The 21,041-nt window shown below is 38.8% G+C and overlaps 2 protein-coding genes across 2 annotated transcripts in view; one reads left to right on the forward strand and one right to left on the reverse strand.

Moving 5' to 3' along the window:
• sult4a1 (sulfotransferase family 4A, member 1) overlaps positions 1–21,041 on the forward strand; it is a 282,375-nt gene that overhangs the window by 101,388 nt on the left and 159,946 nt on the right. The window lies entirely within an intron of this gene.
• Positions 1–21,041, reverse strand: part of mpped1 (metallophosphoesterase domain containing 1) — a 71,041-nt gene that overhangs the window by 26,248 nt on the left and 23,752 nt on the right. Inside the window, exon 4 of the mRNA XM_022671819.2 lies at positions 18,834–19,059. Within this exon, the coding sequence (XP_022527540.1) occupies positions 18,834–19,059 (226 nt within the window). The remainder of the gene's footprint in view (positions 1–18,833; positions 19,060–21,041) is intronic.

A 21,041-nucleotide genomic window follows, 5' to 3' on the forward strand; every position in this document is an offset into this window, starting at 1 on the left:
TCTACTCCCCGTCCTCCAGCAACCCCCACCCCCAATTCAGAACGGAGCAGAAGCTGTAATTTCAGGCTGAGCCATGTGGTGTGGACAGTGTGAAAGCAGGAGACATTGGCATGTGCGTGTGTCAGTGAGGGAGAGAGAGAGGGAGAGAGAGAGGGAGAGAAAGAAAGGAAGGGAGGGTTATTTGAGGCTGAGATGCAGATAGATAGCTGGAGTTTGTCAAACATAAAAGACACGGTGTCTCTACCCGCCCTCTCGACATTCTACAGAGCCGTATGGAATGCTCCACAAGTCCTGCCAGCCCCTCCCACAACACATCACACACACCTGACTTAAACACACACACACACACATTCACTGTAAATGTAAGTGATCTGTATCTGTGTGTAATGTGAATGAATCTGTCCCTGAAACGCCTCCTCACATGCTCACATTGATACCTGTATAAACGTCTCCTTCTTCACCAACAACAACAAAAAAACTCATATTAGAGAGACGAGAGACTCGTAGCTTTATAAAGGGAAATGGATGAGTTAGCAGCTCATATGTGGAGCATCTTTTGCTGGAGTGGAGAAACATATTTTTATCATTTTAAAACTATTAAATGTCACTGACATAATGATAATAAAATAGCATACATAGCATAAAGCAATTATACCATGTTTTACCATAAGACAAAAAAATAATAATTTATATATTTTTTTCACCAACTGCAGTCCAGACTGCAGTGTGTATAAGCTGTAGTCACATTTACTAAGGCATTGGTCATTTAGCATGAATGGCTAAAACACCCCCTTGTTACCTGTCCCAGGTGTTCCTTGTTTTCTCAGTCCTACATATACACCATGTTTTACTTTGTTCTGTGTCCTGCATTGTTTGATCATTTGTGAATCTGGACTATCTATTGTTTGTCATCTGAATTTTGTTTTATTGAGGTTTTTGTCAGTATATAGTTTTGTCTTTCTAGTCTTAGTTTAGTTTGTTTTCTAGTTTTCAATATAGTTACTAATTCAAATCGCCTTGCACTTGCATCCTGCCTACTACTATGAATTCCACAGTTACACCTGTAAAAATAGGATTAAATTGTTTTCTTTGATAATAATTTAATTATTATAGATTTGTCCATTTAGTGTATATTAATCCAAATAAGTTGAGATACAGTAATTAATAACAATTTCACAACTTCACTTTTTTTTTTACTTTTCTTTTTAAAGTCGATAAACACAGTGCTTCCGTTCTGCATAATCACCGAGTGGAATATGTTGATAGAAAAATTACAATTTAACCACCAGCATGGAATAAACTATATAGCAGCAAATCTCTGGATACCTCCCTCAACAATGCTTTTTTTGTCTCTACGTCTGTCTCTACTTTCACGGGGACGTTAAGAGCACGCAGAAATGTGTGGAACTCTGCACACTACTAATGAGTTCCCACTGGAAGGGCTCAAACACATGCGTAAGACATAATTACGTTGCCAATATGTTAAAATAGGTATTTGTCAGAGTGTTACAGCATGCGTGTTGTGGTTGGAGGACAGGGAGAGGGTAGCATACATCTGCTGCCGGAAAGCAGCTCTGGAGACGGGGCTTCTTTGGGAATGAGGGAGAGGGAGAAAGGGAGAAGAGAAAAAGTGAGAAGATTGATGGGAATAGATGTGGTGTGCAGGGATGGAGACAGAGAGGAAGACAGGCAGGGAGAGGAAGAAAACATGATGAAAAAGAGAAGGCGACTCCTGCAGACTAACAGTCTTAAATAATATAATGTAGAGCGAGAAAGTGGGACTGCATGTGGTGTGTGTGTGTGTGTGTGTGTGTGTGTTGGTACCAGTGCCAGGCCCCTCTAGTCTGAACTGTGAGAGCAGGTGCAGAATAGCACCATCATGAGTGTGGCACCATCATGACATCTATGTGTGTGCTGAAAACGTGTCATATGGTGACGCTTGGAGCAACACACAACTATTGCCTCCTGGGTGATGAGAGGGGAGGGGGGGGGTGAAAAGGCTCCAGGGTCTTTCCAAAGAAGACTAAATCATGGATGGTGTCTGTTTACACATAAACACATGAAGCTTAGTTAATGTGCTTGGTGTTAACTGTATTTATAACCAAAAAAACACCAATCCCAGATATATTAACCTTATTTTACCATGCACCTTAGTTGTGCACACAAAATATATTTTTTTTTATTAACCATAGCGCTTGTACATTGACCTAATTGCAAAACTACTCAGAACACTGAAAAAATAGCATTTGATACCTGTCCCCACTCTCCTCTAACTATAAACCAGAGACTGTAAAAAAAAGATGGACGCCGTGTCGCCGTTCCCATTCATTCAATGAAAATGAAGCCAAAGTCTTCCTCCATGTTGGCGATCCTGAAACCCGAGTCTGCGCAGTAGAGACCAGAGGAGGGAGAAAGACTGTGGAGAGAGAGCCTACTCATTTAAATAAACCCGCCCCTGAGGGCTGCCTCGAGGTCACAGGCTGCAGAGCAGAGCGGAGCTGACGGTCTGTTATTGGTCCCGCCCATAACCCAGCCCTTTTACAATAACCACACCCTTTTGAATATAGAGCTGAATAACATTTTTAAAAACAAATTCTGTGGGTATATAAAAATTTAACAATATAAGCAGAGGTTACACTAACTGTTCCATTTAAATAATGGAGGTAGAATTACAGTATATTGGGGAAAAAAACGTGATTGAAAGTTGTTCTGTTTTGCCATTGAAACCTATGGGGATGGGTGGGGTTACGCAGCTTTCTGAAACCGAACAGCAGGGGGCGCCCGACCTGTGGTGGCTTCACTTTTGAGAGACGATGCTCTGTCCTATATCATTTACCAGAAGTTTTAACACAGAGTGAACTAGGATGATACCTCCATTGATGTCATGTTAAATAGGTATATGATATATAACATGTGAAAATTCAGGCTAAACCTCTACTTTGCCTTAGTTTAAACATCTGGTTGCAGTCCAACATACAACATCAGCAGCATCAGCAGCATCAGCAGCAGCTATTTAAATAATGTTTAGGGCTGCTGCAAGAGCTCATTTCCAAATAATGATCAATTACCATAAAAATGTGCAGCTTTCTGGGCAGATGAAGGCGCTTTCAGATGACGGTTTGCATGTGCGTGTGTGTTAGCTCAGTTAGCAGTGCACTGAGATTAGTTTTCTCTCTCTTCTAATTGGCGAAACTTCTATTCTACGATGATAATTGTTTCATATCCCATAATTGCATTTTTTTACTTTATGCGCAAAGCGTATAGATAAAAAATGAGAGGGAGATTTTATTTTATTAATTGTTTAAAGCCACGGCATTGAGAGAGGAATGAAGAAAAGAGAGAAAAGGGAGAAACGAGAGAAAAGAGAGAAAATGTGACTCGTGTTTGAGGGAAAGATGAAAGATGTTTGTTTTTTCAGGATGTGTAGAGAGAGTGTGTGTGTGTGCTACTAAAGTCTGGTACTAATTCAGTCGGTAAAAACTGCTGGACCTTTTTCTCCCCCCCTTTCTCTCTTTTCCACGGAGTGATAGTTGCCTTAGCAACCGTGGCAAATCTTCCTTTTCTCAAACAGATGTCCCATTTAGTTCGAAATTAGAATGTGTAAAAACCCAGGAGACTCAAATTATTTCAAACTTCTCCGGGAGGAGGGAGAGAAGAAAGGAAGTGAAGAGAAAAGAAAGGAGTGGCAAGGGAGGTAGAGAAGTGGGCAGAGAGAGAGAGAGAGAGAGAGAGAGGGAGGGAGGGAGGAAGAGAGAGACTGAAGTGAGGGGGAGAAGTCCTTGTTGCCTCTTCCTTCAGCAAAGGTGTGAAAGTGCCTTCGCTGTGGGCAGCTCTCGCGCCCGGCTGATGCCAAGGCAAAGCCCAACAGCTCCAAGCAGAAGGATCAATGGCAAACAGGGAGTGAGGAGAAAGTGGAGAAAAAAAAGAAAGAAAGAAAGAAAGAAAGAAAGAAAGAAGGAAAGAGCAGTTTGTTTGGCTTATGTTATTTGCGGGGTCATGGGACGACTTTTACCTAAACCAAACCAAACCAAACCAAACCAATCAGAAAACTGATAGATAGCACATTATATGAATGATCTATTACAGATGGCTCATAAATACTAGGGGTGTATCGATGCACGATTCTGGATTTACAATTTGATTTTCTTAAAATATTTGGAACAAACTTTAAATAAAACAAAAAATAAGGTGATTTTTCTTCTTTTTATTCATTAAGTCAATCAATGAAAAATGCACTTTGTATAAATACTCTCTGTAAACAAACTACTGTGCTGTTTTTGTCAGGGTTATAGACACAAATGCGAGTGATTTTTTTTTTTTGAAAACTAACAATAAACCAAAACAAAGAACTAAATAAACACTAAGAACGTAGTAACAGGGAAAACAAAGAAAAACCTACAACCTAACAGACGTAAAACGTACAAGAACCGACAAATAGCAGAGGAAACAGGAGGACTATTTTTACACACGGACAGGGACAGGAAATGGGAAAAACCTGGGACCTAACAAGGGGCGGAGCTACACACAAACAGGTGAGCGAAGGGGCAGAGACATAGAAAAAACACAGGGCACGAGCAGAGGAAGGTAAATAGACACAGGGACACGACAGTAACAAAGGGAATATAATTCTTTACTCTAACTAAACAGGCTTTTGTGTATCTTTACTAAAGTATTTCTATTTCTAAACTATTTTGGTGACTTTCACACTTTCACAGTCTGACTGCATTTAAAATTCAAATGTCTTCCTTGTTCCTTTTGTCTTGTGAGATCTGGGTGGAGGATTTCTCGTCTCTCCTGGTTAATGCAGAGATCCCAGTGACTCCCACATGCCTTCACATAGTGGAAAAAAAGAGCTATTGTGGTTGCCGTTGATCAAAAATTGAAAAAACTGACATAGCCTCTGCCTTTTGCTTACGCCCACTGGCTCTCTGGCCTGCACAAGCAGGATTGTGACCTCTGGTGTTCAAACAATGCAACTGCAAGTTTCCTCAATGCAGAAAAAGATGCAGATAAATTCAACTGAATGTCTAATCATTCAAATGCAACTTAACTTTAAGTTGAATAAATGATTCACAATTGAACCCAACCTAACCTTAAAATGTTATGGTTCAGGTTAGAGTTGGGTGATGAGTGTACTTTTACCTTACCGTGCAATTGCATTTAATAGACATGCAGGTAATGAATGCTAGTTAATTGTTAGTTGAGCATAATATGAGGCAACTCTAATGGACCATCCAAATAAAGTGATACCAACTAATATAAAAAAAGGAAAGTAAGAAAGATGGAAAGAAAGAAAAACTGGAGGCATTTGGAGGGATTTTTGTGTCAAAAATTACTAGGCAATCTTTCAACAAAAATAAGTGCACTTAAAATGTATGTGGAATGTCTTACTTTAAGTGGCAGGGTAGATGCACAAGATGGAACTGCAATGCTAATGCACACACACACACACACACACACATTTAAAACGCACACTCAGAACGCACACACACACACACAGGCACTGAAAAGAAAAGGAATGTAATCCCTTTAGACCATTTCATAGGTAAATTGAGGCAAAGTCCCTCTGAGGAAACCAGTGCCGTGAGCAATCCCTCCCTCCATCCCATCTCTTTTTCTCTCTCTCTCTCACTCCATTTCTCTTTCTTTCTCTTTCTCTCCTCCCCCCCTGCCCACACAGTATGAACAGAGAACATCAGGTTTAAAACAATCAAAGAAGAGTAAACAAGCAGATGCTCAGCTAGCTTCTGGTCATTCATCGATTAGTCTTATGGTAACACTTTATAATAACTTTAACATTAATATATTTTTAAAATTTAATGATCAGTAGATGCGTACAAAGCAGTATTTCATCAGAATTAGAATATTAACAAATGCTCACACATGACACCTATTTATCAGCATGGATATTTATATTTAAAATATTAATATTAGCAAATCAGTAGCTCATCAGGACATTGAACATAAATAAATCGTAATAAATCGAATTTTAAACCGGGCAAATGTTTAGCAATTGCAGTTCATGTTGCCAATGCGTTCATTAGTATTTAAAAAATGAGATAGCAACTGTTCCTTAAAATGTAAAAAAATATTTATAATTAATCATCATTAATCATTATTAATTAGTTAATGGTATATTAAGGAAATTAATATACAGTGTTACCATTAAACCATTAAACTTTTTAAGCTTTTTTCTCTCTCTCTTGAATTCTGCACATATTTATGAGCATATTTTGAGGGCAAATTTTCAACTGAATGTCTATTAATTTAAATGCAACTTAACTCTAAGCTGAATGTAAATGATTCACAATTAAACCCAACTAACTTTAAATCTGACTCTTAACCTAACATTAAAATGTTATGCTTCAGGTTAGAGTTGGGTGTTGAGTGTACTTTTACATTACAGTGCAACTGCATTAAATAGACATGCAGGTAATGAATGTTAGTTTAATGTTAGTTGCGCATAATATGAGGCAACTCTAATGGTCCATCCACATAAAATGATAGCAACTAGGGGTGGGCAATATTATATCGTATACAATATATCGTGACACAGAAATATCGTGATATTAAAAATCCATATTGTGATTATAGGGCTGTTCTGTCTTAAAAGTAGTCTATTATTTACTGTGAAGCTTTAGGTGTATTTATGTATAATTGTTTTAGTTTGCAGTTTATATGCATGCACTAAATATTCTGCACTATTTTTTGCTGCATTATATTATTTTATGCTATATTATTTATTTTGCCACATTATGATTATGCTGTTTTACTCTTACTTATACTATATTCCTGAAAATAATTAATTATTTTTCTGTTTTCCTATATCGCCAAGTATATTGTTATCGCAAAAATACCCTGAAATATCGTGATATTATTTCAGAGCCATATCACCCACCCCTAATAGCAACTAATATAAAGAAAGGAAAGTAAGAAAGATGGGAAGAAAGAAAAACTGGAGGGATTTGGAGACGTGCATTTTGTCAAAAATTACTAGGCAATCTTTCAACAAAAATAAGTGCACTTAAAATTTATTTGTGGACTGTCTTACTTTAAGTGGCACGGTAGATGCACAAGATGGAACTGCAATGCTAATGCACACACACACACTCACACACACACACAATAATTTCTTAATGATATATTAATGAAAGTTATTATAAAGTGTTACCATCAATTCTTCAACTTTTCAAGCTTTTTTCAAGCTTTTTTTTCTCTCTTTTCTTTTCTGCACGCATTTATGAGCATATTTCGAGGGCCATATGATGACATAGCTAGGGGGCGCTCCAAAGCCCAGCCCCCCCACAGCTGTTAATTGAGCGGGTCCTCCTGTGGCCAGCCCTACATAGCCAAAGCAGCCGTCTCGCTCCCCGAGGGGAGACCCGGCAGCCACCATGCTAATCTCTCCTCTCTCCCCAAATCGCACTCCGCATCAACCCCTACCTTAATTAATTCACCAAGGCACACCGGCAAGGTCGAGCAGGGAAAGCACACCACCCTCGCATGCATCTCCTCAAACTCTGATAGGGTCTTCTCCTCCTGATCATTAGGCATAACTTTCACCTCCACAACTTCCTCCTCTCCTCCTCCTCTTCCTCCTCCCTCATCAATCCCTCCTTCCATCCAAACACAGGAATGTTCATTAGAGGCTGAGAGTGAGTGTCCCTTCATCAGCGAAGAGGAAGGGCCATCAAAAAATAAAAAAATAAATAAATAAATAAATAAAACCCAAACAAAAAAACCCCCCGAAAAGGCAGGTACGCCCTTCCTCTAACACCAAAAAAGAGAAAAATAGGGGAAGGAAAGAAGAGAAGGATGCTCTTTCTTTCCTTTCTTTCATTATTTCCTTCTTTCATTCTTTCCTTCTTTCTCTCTTTCTCTTTTTTTTGATGAGGTGTTTTAATTGGGCCACTATAGAAGAGAAGCAAATCCTCAATAATTAAAAAATCTAATTACGGAGTCTTTTGCATCTCTAGCGTTAATTATTCCTCGTGGAGTCAGTGGGTAGCTAACATGTCTTCAATTTTCATTTTCTTGGGGAAAGAAAGAAAAAAAAGTTTCTCTACCCCTCCTCTCTCTCTCTATACTCTTTCTTTATTTTACTCTACCCCTCCTCTCTCTCTCTCTCTCTCTCTCTTTTTCTCTCTTGTCTGTCGCTTCCTGTGTGTGCATGGGGACCTGTATAAAAAACTACTGCTGATCATCGATAACAACAGAAACCTGTAGTTAGACACTAGTTGGAAGTAAATGACATACACACACACACACATATATATATATATATATATATATATATATATATATATATATATATATACACACATATGTATATAAGTGTGTGTGTGTGTGTGTGTGCATGTGACTGCAAAGAAAACAAGTTTAGAAGTTCAGAAATCAATATTTGGTGGAATAACCCTGGTTTTTAATCACATTTTTTTCATGCATCTTGGCATCATGTTCTCCATCATCCTCCACCAGTCTTACACACTGCTTTTGGATAACTTTATGCTGCTTTACTCCTGGTGCAAAAATTCAAGCAGTTCAGTTTGATTTAATGGCTTGTGATCATCCGTCTTCCTTGTGATTATATTCTAGAGGTTTTTAATTTGGTAAAATCAAAGAAACTCATAATTTTTAAGTGGTCTTTCATTTTTTTCCAGAGCTGTGTATACAGTATACACACACATGCATGCACTAGGTGATGCACTGAGCACAAAGAGCTACAGGGTTCATCTGTCTTAGCCCAAAATTGGCACGTGCTGCGTTCACCAGCATCAGTGAGCCCCCCACTGTGCTTAAAGAGGCTCGGTGCCCAGAGAGATAGGGTGAGAAAGTGAGAGAGTGCAAGTGAACAAGAGAGAGAGGAAGGAAGGAATAAGCGAAGAAAAGATACCAAACAAACAGTGGCAAACATAGCTGCAACGATTAATCTTAATAATCGACAATATTGATTATTGATTGAAAACTGTCAACTACGAATTTTAGTGTTGACTAATCGTTAATTTGTACTAGTAGGGCACTACACAAAGTGCTGGGGACAAAAACGCAATGATAGGAGATCACTTCAGTTTCTGAATCAGTTTATCTGATTTTGCTATTTATGTGTTTATGTTTGAGTAAAATGAACATTGTTGTTTTATTTTATAAACTACAGACCAAATTCTCCCAAATTCTAAATAAAAATATTGTTATTTAGAGCATTTATTTGCAGAAAATGAGAAATGGCTGAAATAACAAAAAAGATGCAGAGCTTTCAGACCTCAATTAATGCAAAAACAAAACAAGTTCATATTCATAAAGTTTTAAGAGTTAAGAAAACAATATTTGGTCGAATAACCCTGGTTTTCAATCACAGTTTTTTAATGCATTATGGAATGTTCCTCTCCAACAGTCCTACACACTGCTTTTGGATAACTTTATGCTGCTTTACTCCTGGTGCAAAAATTCAAGCAGTTCAGTTTGGTTTGATGGCTTGTGATCGTCCATCTTCCTCTTGATTATATTACACTGGTTTTCATGGACCAGCATGGAGATACCAACACCACGCTACTGGACTGTGGATTGTGGACTGTGGATTGTGGACTGCGTTTTTAGTGCTGAATACACTTATTTGCACTGCATTTGAAGGCATTCAGGGCTTTGCTTCCCCCATTAACATGCAAAAACAGCAGCGAATCACCTCTATCAAACCACTAAACATACAGCCAGCAGTTTTTTTCCCTCTGATTGAAACCCCCCATAGTTTACACAGGTTGTGTGTGTATAAGTGTGTGTTTGTGTGCACAAGCAGCACAATATCTCCACCCCCGTGGTTTCTGTATGTGTCGATTATGTCTGTCAATAACTCTATCTTTCTCTTTGTGTGTGTGTGTGTGTATTTTTGTGTGTGTGTGTGTGTATCTGTGTGTGTGTGTGTGTGTGTGTGTGTGTGTGTGTGTTTGTGTATAAGAGTGTGCATCAGAACAGTATGTAGTGTGGGTCCTACACATTGTTTGTACTTCACGCTTTCTGAAAGGGACAGCTATCCTTAATACTCCTTCCACCCACACAGGCTTCAGCCTGTCTTTAGTCTCACTATCTCCCTCACACACACACACCACACACTCGTGCGCTTACACACACACTAGGGGTGTCACGATCTCGATATTTTATCGAAATCGAATCGAAATGAGGTCACGATCTCGAGTATCGAAGTCAAAAAGAGGATCGACGATCCCTCCCGCGCGCGCTACGCAAATAGCGCAGCGCGCTACGCAAATGGCGCGGCACCAACACAGCGCATCCTATTCATTTAAATAGAGATAGCCACTGCATGAGCGCAGTCGGCGGGAGTGTGATCACTGTTTTTTATCTGTCCAACGGGGGAGGGGGGGCGGGGGTTGGGCGCGCAGGTTTTGTATCTGTATCTAACGGAGGGGTGGGTGCGCGCAGGTGAGAGCGTGTGAACTCGCTGAAATGCGTGTGTCAGTGTGACTTGAGAACACTGACTATAGATCACAGTGAGGTGGATTAAAAATCTTAAACTTATAATTGACTACACCTGTTGCTTTCCATTGAATTAAAAAAACATCTTTCTCTCAGATAAAGTAAACACAAGCGTGTTTCTGACTAAAATAAAAGCTTTTCAGGAGAGATATAAGTTATGTGTAAATATTTATAAGACAATACCCACATCACTTATCTAACCAGCCTGTACTGATTTCTGCCCCCCAATAATGCTTTCAATAACCTCTTGTAACCCCTGGGAGCCAGGGGTTACACTCTAATAGCCTTTAATAGTCTTCAGTAGCCTTTAAAAGACTTACCTGGCGGCCGTGGTGTGTCCACTAAACTCCGTAGTTATAAACATCCTGAGGTTAGCAGCGCGCTAACTGACCTGTTTATAATGTATTCCGAGCAGTGCCTCCGTGTCGGCTGTTCTAACCTGCTGCTGTTAGCTGCTTGGGCTGAAAGATGAACTGTAGTGAGCTGTATTATCCGGTTAGTGGGGTTAAAACCTTTATTTGTTTACAGAAACAGTAAAAACGGACTGGCTGAGCTCTGTAGTAGAGGTCTGCACTCCCGCGGGAGTCCCGCGGGACCCGCGGGACCCGTCAGAATATGTTGCGGCGCGGGACAAAACTGAATTGTTATTGGCGGGAGCGGTAATTTAATCAATACAGGCCATGCGGGAGCGGGCTCCCGCAAATTGATAAATAGTTAAGAAAATTATAATAATCACGCTATGATTCCCATGCAAGCAACAAAAAAACACAAGAAAAATCTCTCGGAGGATGGACACACACACACACATTTTCAGCATCTCCAGCAGGCGTGTGCAGAGGAGGGGGGGGGGGGGGGGGGTGTGTAATTTAAAGGACGACATTTACTATACTGGTGCAAAATAATAATAATAATAATAATAATAATAATAATAACAATAATAATAATAACAATAACAATAACATTGTTATTGTTATTATTATTATTGTTGTTATTGTTATTATTATTATTATTATTAATAATAATAATACAAATATTAATTAAACTAATTGAATTAAATTTTATATATTTTTACATTTATTATTTTATATAATATAGATCCACTTCTAATCCACTTCAAGGATTCTTGATGCACCTGATGGCATGTGTTTGGACTGCGAACTGAATTGCTGTTTTAATAAATACATATGTAAATTTGAAGCACTAAATGTAATTAATTCAATTCATATTAGGACTGCGGGACGGGAGCGGCGGGAATGTGTATGTGGCGGGCGGGAGCGGGATTAAAAGAAGTGATTTTTTTGCGGGAGCGGGCGGGAGCGGGACAAAAAGACGCGGGAGCGGGCGGGAGCGGGTTTAAAAAAACAGTCCCGCGCAGACCTCTACTCTGTAGCCCGTGGCTGGGCTGTACTGAAGTAGTGACTGAGTGAAAAGAGCGGGGCTTGTGCTGCTGCTGCTAGTGGTTGGATGAAGAACTGCAGCTTCATGTAATGAGCAGTTTCACCAGCCATCCACACACAGCTCTGATAAACTGCTTATTTTAATAGTGCACACTGTTGCTACCAAAAAAAGTCACTAGATGGCATTACCATATATATCTTAATAAATAATAATAATAATATTTATAATATTTATAATAATAATAATAATAATAATAATAATAAATATATTATTTAAATTTTATGAGGCATAAAATAATAACAAGAAAAAAAAACAAGAAAATCGAGAATCGAATCGAATCGTGACCCTCAAATCGAAAATGAAATCGAATCGAGGATTTAGAGAATCGTGACACCCCTAACACACACACACACACACACACAGCCGAGCGGCCCTGCTTCTGTGGATCTTCGGATGACAAATGACTTGTAAACTTGCATTAGCGTCAGCAGAGCAGAAAAACACGCCACATGTTTCCCCCATGCTGTCCCTTTCATTCCAGAATCACCGCATGACAAATAGTCCGGATTTAGGGAAAAATGCAGTGTGCCAAGATCTCATTTAGCCTGGGAAGTAGCGCTACAGAAGTGTGTGTGTGTGTGTGTGTGTGTGTGATCGTGTCTGTGAGTGATAGAGAGCATGCATTTAACTACAACAAAGAGCTAAAGAGACAAACATTAGTATCACTGATCTCCAGTGTCTCGAGACCAAAAATGAGCGGTCTAGGGTCTCGTCTCGGACTTGACCTTGTTTGGAATCGGTCTTGTCTCTGTCTCAAGGTGAGGTGGACATCAGAGCTCATCAGAAACTGAACTTTTTTTCTATCATTAATTTGAATTATTTCAAACAGACAGAATCCTTTTCTGTAAATCTAAAATCTGCTAATAGCGAAAACACAAGCTACTCCCGCTTTCGTTCAGTATCCAATCAATAAACATTTTAATACAAACAAATTCATTATGAATAGTCCGATCTAAAGTTAAATGTGCTCTTTTTCATTGGCTCACTGCTCGTTGGTTATGTGAATCATGAATTTGTATGCATATCTTCCAAAAAGAAGAAATAGTCACACTTTTCGATAACAGAGACCTCAGGGACCGCAACAAATATTTCCAGACATTTTGAAAAACTAACTAGACTAACTAACTAGATAACTAACATTAGCAGCGAGCTAGCTAAAAGACTAATGTTACCAGGGAGAGAACTAAAGCTAACGACCAGCTAGCTAACCTTAGTGATTAGCTAGCTAAAATACTAATGTTTCCTGGGAGAGAGCCAAGCTAGCAATGAGCTAGCTAACCTTAGTGCAGAGCTAGCTAACCTTAATGATGAGATAGCTAACATTAGTGATGAGCTAGCTAAAATACAAATGCTTCCTGGGACAGAACTAAAGCTAGCAATGATCTAGTGATGAACTAGCTAACCTTAGTGATGAACTAGCTAACCTTAGGGATGAGCTAGCTAACATTAGTGATGAGCTAGCTAAAATACACATGCTTCCTGGGAGAGAACTAAAGCTAGCGACAAGCTAGCTAACCTTAGTGACAGGCTATCTAACCTTAGTGATGAGCTAACTAAAATACTAATGTTTACTGGGAGAGAACTAAAGCAGCAGATGAGCTAGCTAACCTTAGCAACAAGCTAGCTAACCTTAAATATGATGTAACTAAAATACTAATGTTTACTGGGAGAGAACTAAAGCAGCAGATGAGCTAGCTAACCTTAGCGACAAGCTAGCTAACCTTAGTGCTGAGCTAGCTAACCTTAGTGATGAGCAAGCTAAAATACTAATGTTTACTGAGAGAGAACTAAAGCTAGCAATAAGCTAGCTAACCTTAGCGATGAACTAGTTAACCTTAGTGATGAACTAGTTAACCTTAGTGATGAACTAGCTAACCTTAGTGATGAGCTAGCTAAACTTAGTGATGCACTAGCTAAAATACTAATGTTTACTGGGAGAGAACTAAAGCTAGCAATGAGCTAGCTAACCTTAGTGATGAGCTAGCTAAAATACAAATGCTTCCTGGTAGATACCTAAAGCTAGCAATGAGCTAGCTAACCTTAGTGATGAGCTAGCTAACCTTAGGGCTGAGCTGGCTAACCTTAGCGACAAGCTAGCTAGCCTTAGTGCTGAGCTAGCTAAAATACTAATGTTTACTGGGAGAGAAATAAAGCTAGCAATGATCTAGCTAACCTTAGTGATGAACTAGCTAACCTTAGTGATGAGCTAGCTAAAATACAAATGCTTCCTGGAAGAGAACTAAAGCTAGTGAAGAGCTAGCTAACCTTTTTTACATTTCAAAATAAAAATGAATAGAATTTGATTCAGGTGACTTCATGTGGTGAATCCTGATTAAGTTTTAGAAGAGACACAGATTAAGCATAATTTTGATAAATAGAGTAGATACTTGTGTAAATAAATGTTTTAATTTTTGAATCTTAATCTGGTCTCAGTCTTGGTCTCGATCTTGTTTTTTCCCGGTCTCCGTCTTGACTTAGACTCAACTACTAAAAAGTCTCGGTCTTGACTCGGACTTGACATGTCCTGGACTCGGCTCTACGGTCTTGACTTCAACACTACTGATCTCAGAGACCACGGAACGAAGGGACTAAGAGTGGCAGGGGTTTGGGGAGGGGGTGGGGGGTGTTGGAGCGATAAAGCAGTAGAGATGCAGCAGTGAAGCTTGTACAGCAGCTCAGACGCTCAGTCCATCAGTAATCAAACGTGCTAGAGCTGTGAGTGAGAGAAAGTGAAGAGAATGAAGAGAGTGAGGAATGGAATTCAGATTAGTGAACCTTTGCCCTGATGGACAGATGAAGCGAGAGATGGAATCGCGCTTGGGTGGATAAAGAAATGGACGCCGTCAAGGGAGCCGGAGTCGCGTTTCAGTCAAACGATGCTCAGATCAGAGGCGGTCATCACCCGCGGCAACACGGGAATCGGTCCATAAAGCGCCGCTGCTTTAGTGAAGCGGCGTCACCATGGTGAGAAGACTGGAGATGCTCTGTCCCACTGAGGAGAAGCACGCCCGGCATCGAGCGACAGGAGGAGGGAAACGGATAACGGATAGATGGAGGGAAGGTGGGATGGAGTGATGGACAGAAAAGTAGAGGGAGGCAAAGAGAGATGAAAAGCGAGCGCTAACTCTTTACTTCTCCCTCAGGCAGAATAACATTACCAGGCTTCAGCCCCACTAATGTTTTATTAGGACTGCAGGCCCAACACACACACACATACAAATATACACACACACACACACACATACACACAAACTGTGTGTGTGCTCAAAAAGCTGGCTACTTCTTGACACATTTGAGTGGATTAATATTACATGGCTTTAATCTAGCTCATGGGTTCATAATATGACTGCAGTAAACACCACCAGCACCACACACACACACACACACACACACATACTGTATTCACACATGTACCTGAACACACACACACACACTTTAATCACGCTAATCTTGCTCTGCTCAGTGTGTTTAACATGTTTTAATAATTATTTACAGAACCTGTCTTTCTCTAAACACACTGCTTTAAGGCTACTAAGACAGTAGGACTGGGCGATATGGATTAAATCTATATCTCAATATTTTTTTGTCCCATAAGGTAATAACAAAAAGATGCTTCGATGACAAAACTCCATGTTCTAAATTTTATAAAGACACTTTTATTACCCTTTAGCTGTAGCTTAACATGAGATAAATTCTAGAGCTGGAAAGATCAGCTGGCTATGTATCAAAATCGAAGAATCATCTGTGCTAATTGGAACACAACATAGTATTTATTGATATAAACAATATTATCTCGTATAAAAAAAAAAAAAATATATATATATATAGACAATTGAAAGACAGTTGAAGTTCTGCGAGCTTTCCTTGCTATCGTTTTGTCCAGAATAATGTGCAGTATATTTACCCTGACTCCAGGGCTGGGCAATATGAATCAAATCTATTATCTTGATATTTTTTAGCTGAATCACGATATCTTGATATTTTTCAATGCCATAAGGTAATAACAAAAAAACACTTCTAAGACAAAACTTCATGTTCTACATTGTATACAGACGCTTTTATTAGCATTTAGCTGTAGCTGAACATGAGATATAATGATATATTCTCCCAAATTCCAAACAAAAATATTGTCATTTAGCGCATTTATTTGCAGAAAATGAGAAATAACAAAAAAAGATACAGAGCTTTCAGACCTCAAATAATGCAAAGAAAATGTTAATTTTCATTTTTTAAGGGTTCAGAAATCAATATTTGGTGGAATAACCCTGGTGGTTTTTAATCACAGTTTTCATGCATCTTGGCATCATGTTCTCTCCTCCACCAGTCTTACACACTGCTTTTGGAAAACTTTATGCTGCTTTACTCCTGGTGCAAAAATTCAAGCAGTTCAGTTTGGTGGTTTGATGGCTTGTGATCATTCATCTTCCTCTTGATTATATTCCAGAGGTTTTTCCAGAGCTGTATATCGATATAAACAATATTGCATTTTCTTATATCTTGTATAAAATATATATCGCTAATTCTAAAAACTCAATATATCGCCCAGCCCTAATACACAGTCACACAGATACAGCTACTGTTAATACAGTCACCAGAAATCATACACACTATAAAAAAACTATATACTGGTAGAATGGACCAACATGTCCCACACTGGGCATCAACACACAGCCTCCAGGGCTTACCCAAAAACATACCCTATACACACCCACCCACACACACACACACACATACACACAGACAAACTGACAGACTCAAACACGTCTGGCTCCCACACTAGTCCCTTATATTGCCATTGTATGTGGTTGAGCTGAGCCCTCTTACAAGCGTGCCGAGTCCCTGGGTGGGAGGGAAGCAACACAATAAAGTGCGGCTCGATAAGGAGGAAATACAGTCTTGAGGAAGGAGGGATGCCAGCAGAAGTGTTAACGAGAGAGAGAATGGGGGAATTGGGAAGAGATGGAGCAAAAATAGAGGCGGACTTGAGGGGGAAGGGAACACAGAGGAACATATGGTGATGAACAGAAAGGAGAGATAGAGAGAAAGAGAGAAAAAGAGAGAGAGAGAGAGACGGTGAGACTGAGAAAGTGAAGCAATCTTCCCACTTCCCACCAAGTTAAGTTCCCACCATCTTCAACCTAACACTTCCGACCGACACTGTTTAGAGTTTAAACTCTAAGAAAACAGTGGTGCGAAAAAGTATGTACCCCCTGGAGATTTCTTTTATTTTTGCTTTTTTGTTATACAAACTTTTTTTCAGATTATCAAACAAACTTTAATATAAAAAAGATAACCAGAGTAATACATACACTCTAAAAAACAGAGGTATGATATGAGTACTTCAGTACTCTCTCAGTACACTCTTCATAATTGTACCCTCAGAGGTACAATATTGGTCTTTACAGGGTCAGATTTGTTCCCTCTGAAGTACAAAGTAATTTCTAACAGAAACAAGTACAAATTTCTACCATTTAACCAGCCAAAGGGTACATTCAGTATTCTGTATCACTGTACTAATAAACAATATATATTTAAATTGCACAGTTTTTATTTGAAAGCCAGACAAATTTGCATCATCAAGTTTTTTGACACATATTCAGTTGATGATAATGTTTATAATCTTTATAATCTTTACTGGCACAAAAAAACACGGGTACAAAAAAAGGACTTTCACTGAAAGGTACTTTTTTGTACCTCAATATAAGGTACAGCCCCAGCGACAAGCTTTGTACTCTTTTAAGTACAAATCTGTACTTACTTTTCTTAGTGTGTATAAAAAGCACTTTTTAAATGTTTTGAATTAATTTTATTCATTAAAGGGAAAAAAAACAATCTAAACCAATCTAGCCCTGTGTAAAAAAGTATTTGCTCCTAAACTTAATAACCTGGTTGTGCCACCCTTGGCAGCAACAACTGCAATCAAGCTTTACCAATAAATGGCAATGAATTAATTTTGGCCCGCTCTTCTTTCCAGAATTGTTTTAATTCAGACACATTAAAGGGTTTTCAAGCTTAAACATCCTGTTTAAGATCATCCACAGCATCTCAATCAGACTTGACTAGGCCACTCCAAAACCTTCATTTAGTTTTTTTTTTTTTTAATCATTTAGAGGTGGACTTGTTTGTGTGATTTGAGTCATTGTCCTGCCGCAGAACCCAGGTACACCTGAGCTTGAGGTCACGAACAGATGGACGGGCATTCTCTTTTAAAATTCATGGTTTCATCTATTATTAAGTTGTCCAGACCTTGAAGAAGCAAAGCAGCCCTAGACTACCACCACCATGTTTTGCATCCATGTATTTTTCCTGAAATTATGTGTTTTATAGTTTTACACTTGATATACCAGGACACACACCTTCCAAAAAGTACAGCATTTGTCATGTCAGTCCAAAGAATATTTACCCAAAGTTCTGAAGATCATCAAGATATAAGTTGGTAAATGTGAGACGGGCGGTTGTGTTGTTTTTCGTCAGCAGTGTTTTTTATCTTGGAACTCTCCCATGAAGACCATTTTCACCAGTCTCTTTCTTATTATTGAATTATTAACACTCATTAACCTTAACTGAGGCGAGTGAGACCTGCAGTTATTTTTAAATCTTGTTCTGGGTTCTTTTGTGGCCTCCTGGATGAGTTGTACATGCCCTTTTGAGGTAATTTCAGTCGGCCGGTGATTCCAGGGAATGTTCAAAGATCCAGAATGTCATAATACTAGTAATAAAGCACTCCAAATATCTTTATATATCCAGGATTAAAGTAAAATAAATTATGCTGGACAGATATAATATGTCTCTAGTAGATAGGAAATGAGAACAGAATGAATCTTCATAGAGGAAAAGATGGAAACACAATGACGTAAAGGAAGGGATATGACGGAGAGAGTGCTACTCACCATGGCGAGCCGTATATACGAAAGCCTCTGACAGTAACGTCCGAGTCCTGCAGGTAGATGCAGTTGGTGAGCAGCGACTGCACATTCTCATAGTTCTCTGGCTTCAGTTTGGAGGCAGAGGGAAAGTAGTAGAAGTCCTGCTTGATCAGGTCAGCCATGAACTCCTGATCGAACGTCAGCTCGTGGTTTCCCGCGATCACAATCTTAATCTCGTAGGGTAGAGTGCCTACAGAGAGAGGAAACAGAGGGATAAAAACAGGGGGAAAAGGTTCTTTGTTTGAATAGACTCTATTTTTGGTTACACTATATAATACTATAATATTTCAAAGACCTCATAATGTCTACAGCCCTGTTCGGATGGGATTAAATTCACATGGGGTCCTGGGGTAATTTCCCTTTTTCACAAGAGCTCGGAACTGTGCTTTACCACAAACTTAAAACGGCAGGGTTTCTTCTCTGCTTCAGCATCAGTTCCACCAATCAGATTCCACCTTCACCTGAATCGAGTGTAACCAGCGTAATCATGTGACCACCCAGCTAACAAAGAACATTTTAAGAACATTTAGCAACATTTTGAAAAGGTTCCAAGAAGGTTAGCATGTGACATCACAAAAACAGTGCTCCATATGTCCATCCCAGAAAATTAGAATATCATTGAAAAGTTACTTTATTTTAGTAATTAATTTCAAAATGTGAAACTCATACATTATATAGATGTATTACACACAGAGTGATCTATTGATCTACTGTTGATAATTATGTCTTACAGCCAATGAAAACCCAGAAATCAGTGTCTCAAAAAAATGTGAATATTATATAAGGCCAATTTGTACTTTTGGCAGTGTGGGCAGTGTGCCAAATCCTGCTGGAAAATGAAATCTGCATCTCCATAAAAGTTGAAGAAAAGAGGGAAGCTTGAAGTGCTGTAAAACTTTAGACTTGATAATAAAACACAGTGGATCAACACCAGCAGATATCAGACATGACTCTCCAAACCAACACTGATCATCAGTAAATTTTACATTTCATTTGTAAATCAAGGGATCAGAGTCTGGAGGAAGAGTGGAGAGACACACAGTCCAAACTGCTCGAGGTCTAGTGTGAAGTTTCCACCAATCAGTGATGGTTTGGAAAGACATGTCATCTGCTGGTGTTGATCCACTGTGTTTTATTATCAAGTCTAAAATCAGTGCAGCGTTTTCTCGCAAAATTCCCTTACAGCACTTCATCCTTCCCATTGCTGACAACAACTTTATGGTGATTTCATTTTCCAGCAGGGCTTCATTTTCTAGCACACTGCCCACACTGCCAAAAGTAGCAATTGGTCTTATATAATATTCAATTTTTTAGGTTTTCATTGGCTCTAAGCCATAATCATCAACAATAAAAGGAATGAACGCTTAAAATAGATCACTCTGTGTTTAATACATCTATATAACATATACGTTTCACATTTTGAACTACTGAAATAATGAATTACTAAAATAAAGTAACTTCTTTATGATTTTCTAATTTTTTGGGATGCACCTGTATATGGTGGTACTAATGTGCATTTCTTACTAATCTAAAGGTTTTCTAAAAGTCCTACTTGTACTAAATATTAAATATATAAGAGTAACATATCCAAGGATTATAATGGTTTGTATGTTTTTTAACAGTCCCAGCCCTGCTGGTAAAGAGGAAAAGAAAAATACAGTATGTTTCATTATACTAAGAAGTAGGTTATAATAATGATACGAACATATAGATCTGAAATAAACATCTTTAGAGTGATGGAATCAAAGAGTACAGTGGAAAAGGATTGTTTTTAACCCCTTAACAGTCCTTTATCTCTGCAGTAAAATAAGTTCACATTTTAAAATACGCTTGGAGAAGCTGTATTGTACTCTTAACACACAGATCAATCAACCTCAAATTCTGCATGATTAAAAATAGAAATAAAAACTAGAAAAAAAGTGACATGGCAAAGTTCACTGAGAGAGGAACTGGATCCCTTGTCTTTATTTCTAAAGGAAGCAACAGGGTGATTTTTTATTTTTGTGAACAGAACAACTTGCTGCTTAAGCTTATTAAACTACGTAAATGTGTCAAAACTCAAATTAGAAGGTTATGCATTCTGCATAACGTTTCTTATACAGCTCAGCCAATCTGAATGCAAATGCTCTGAAATTAAAGCTGACACTCTGCATTTAAGCTCACGGCAATTGT

The sequence above is a fragment of the Astyanax mexicanus genome, chromosome 2, assembly GCF_023375975.1.
Source record: "Astyanax mexicanus isolate ESR-SI-001 chromosome 2, AstMex3_surface, whole genome shotgun sequence".
In the NCBI taxonomy this organism is placed as follows: Eukaryota; Metazoa; Chordata; class Actinopteri; order Characiformes; family Acestrorhamphidae; genus Astyanax; species Astyanax mexicanus.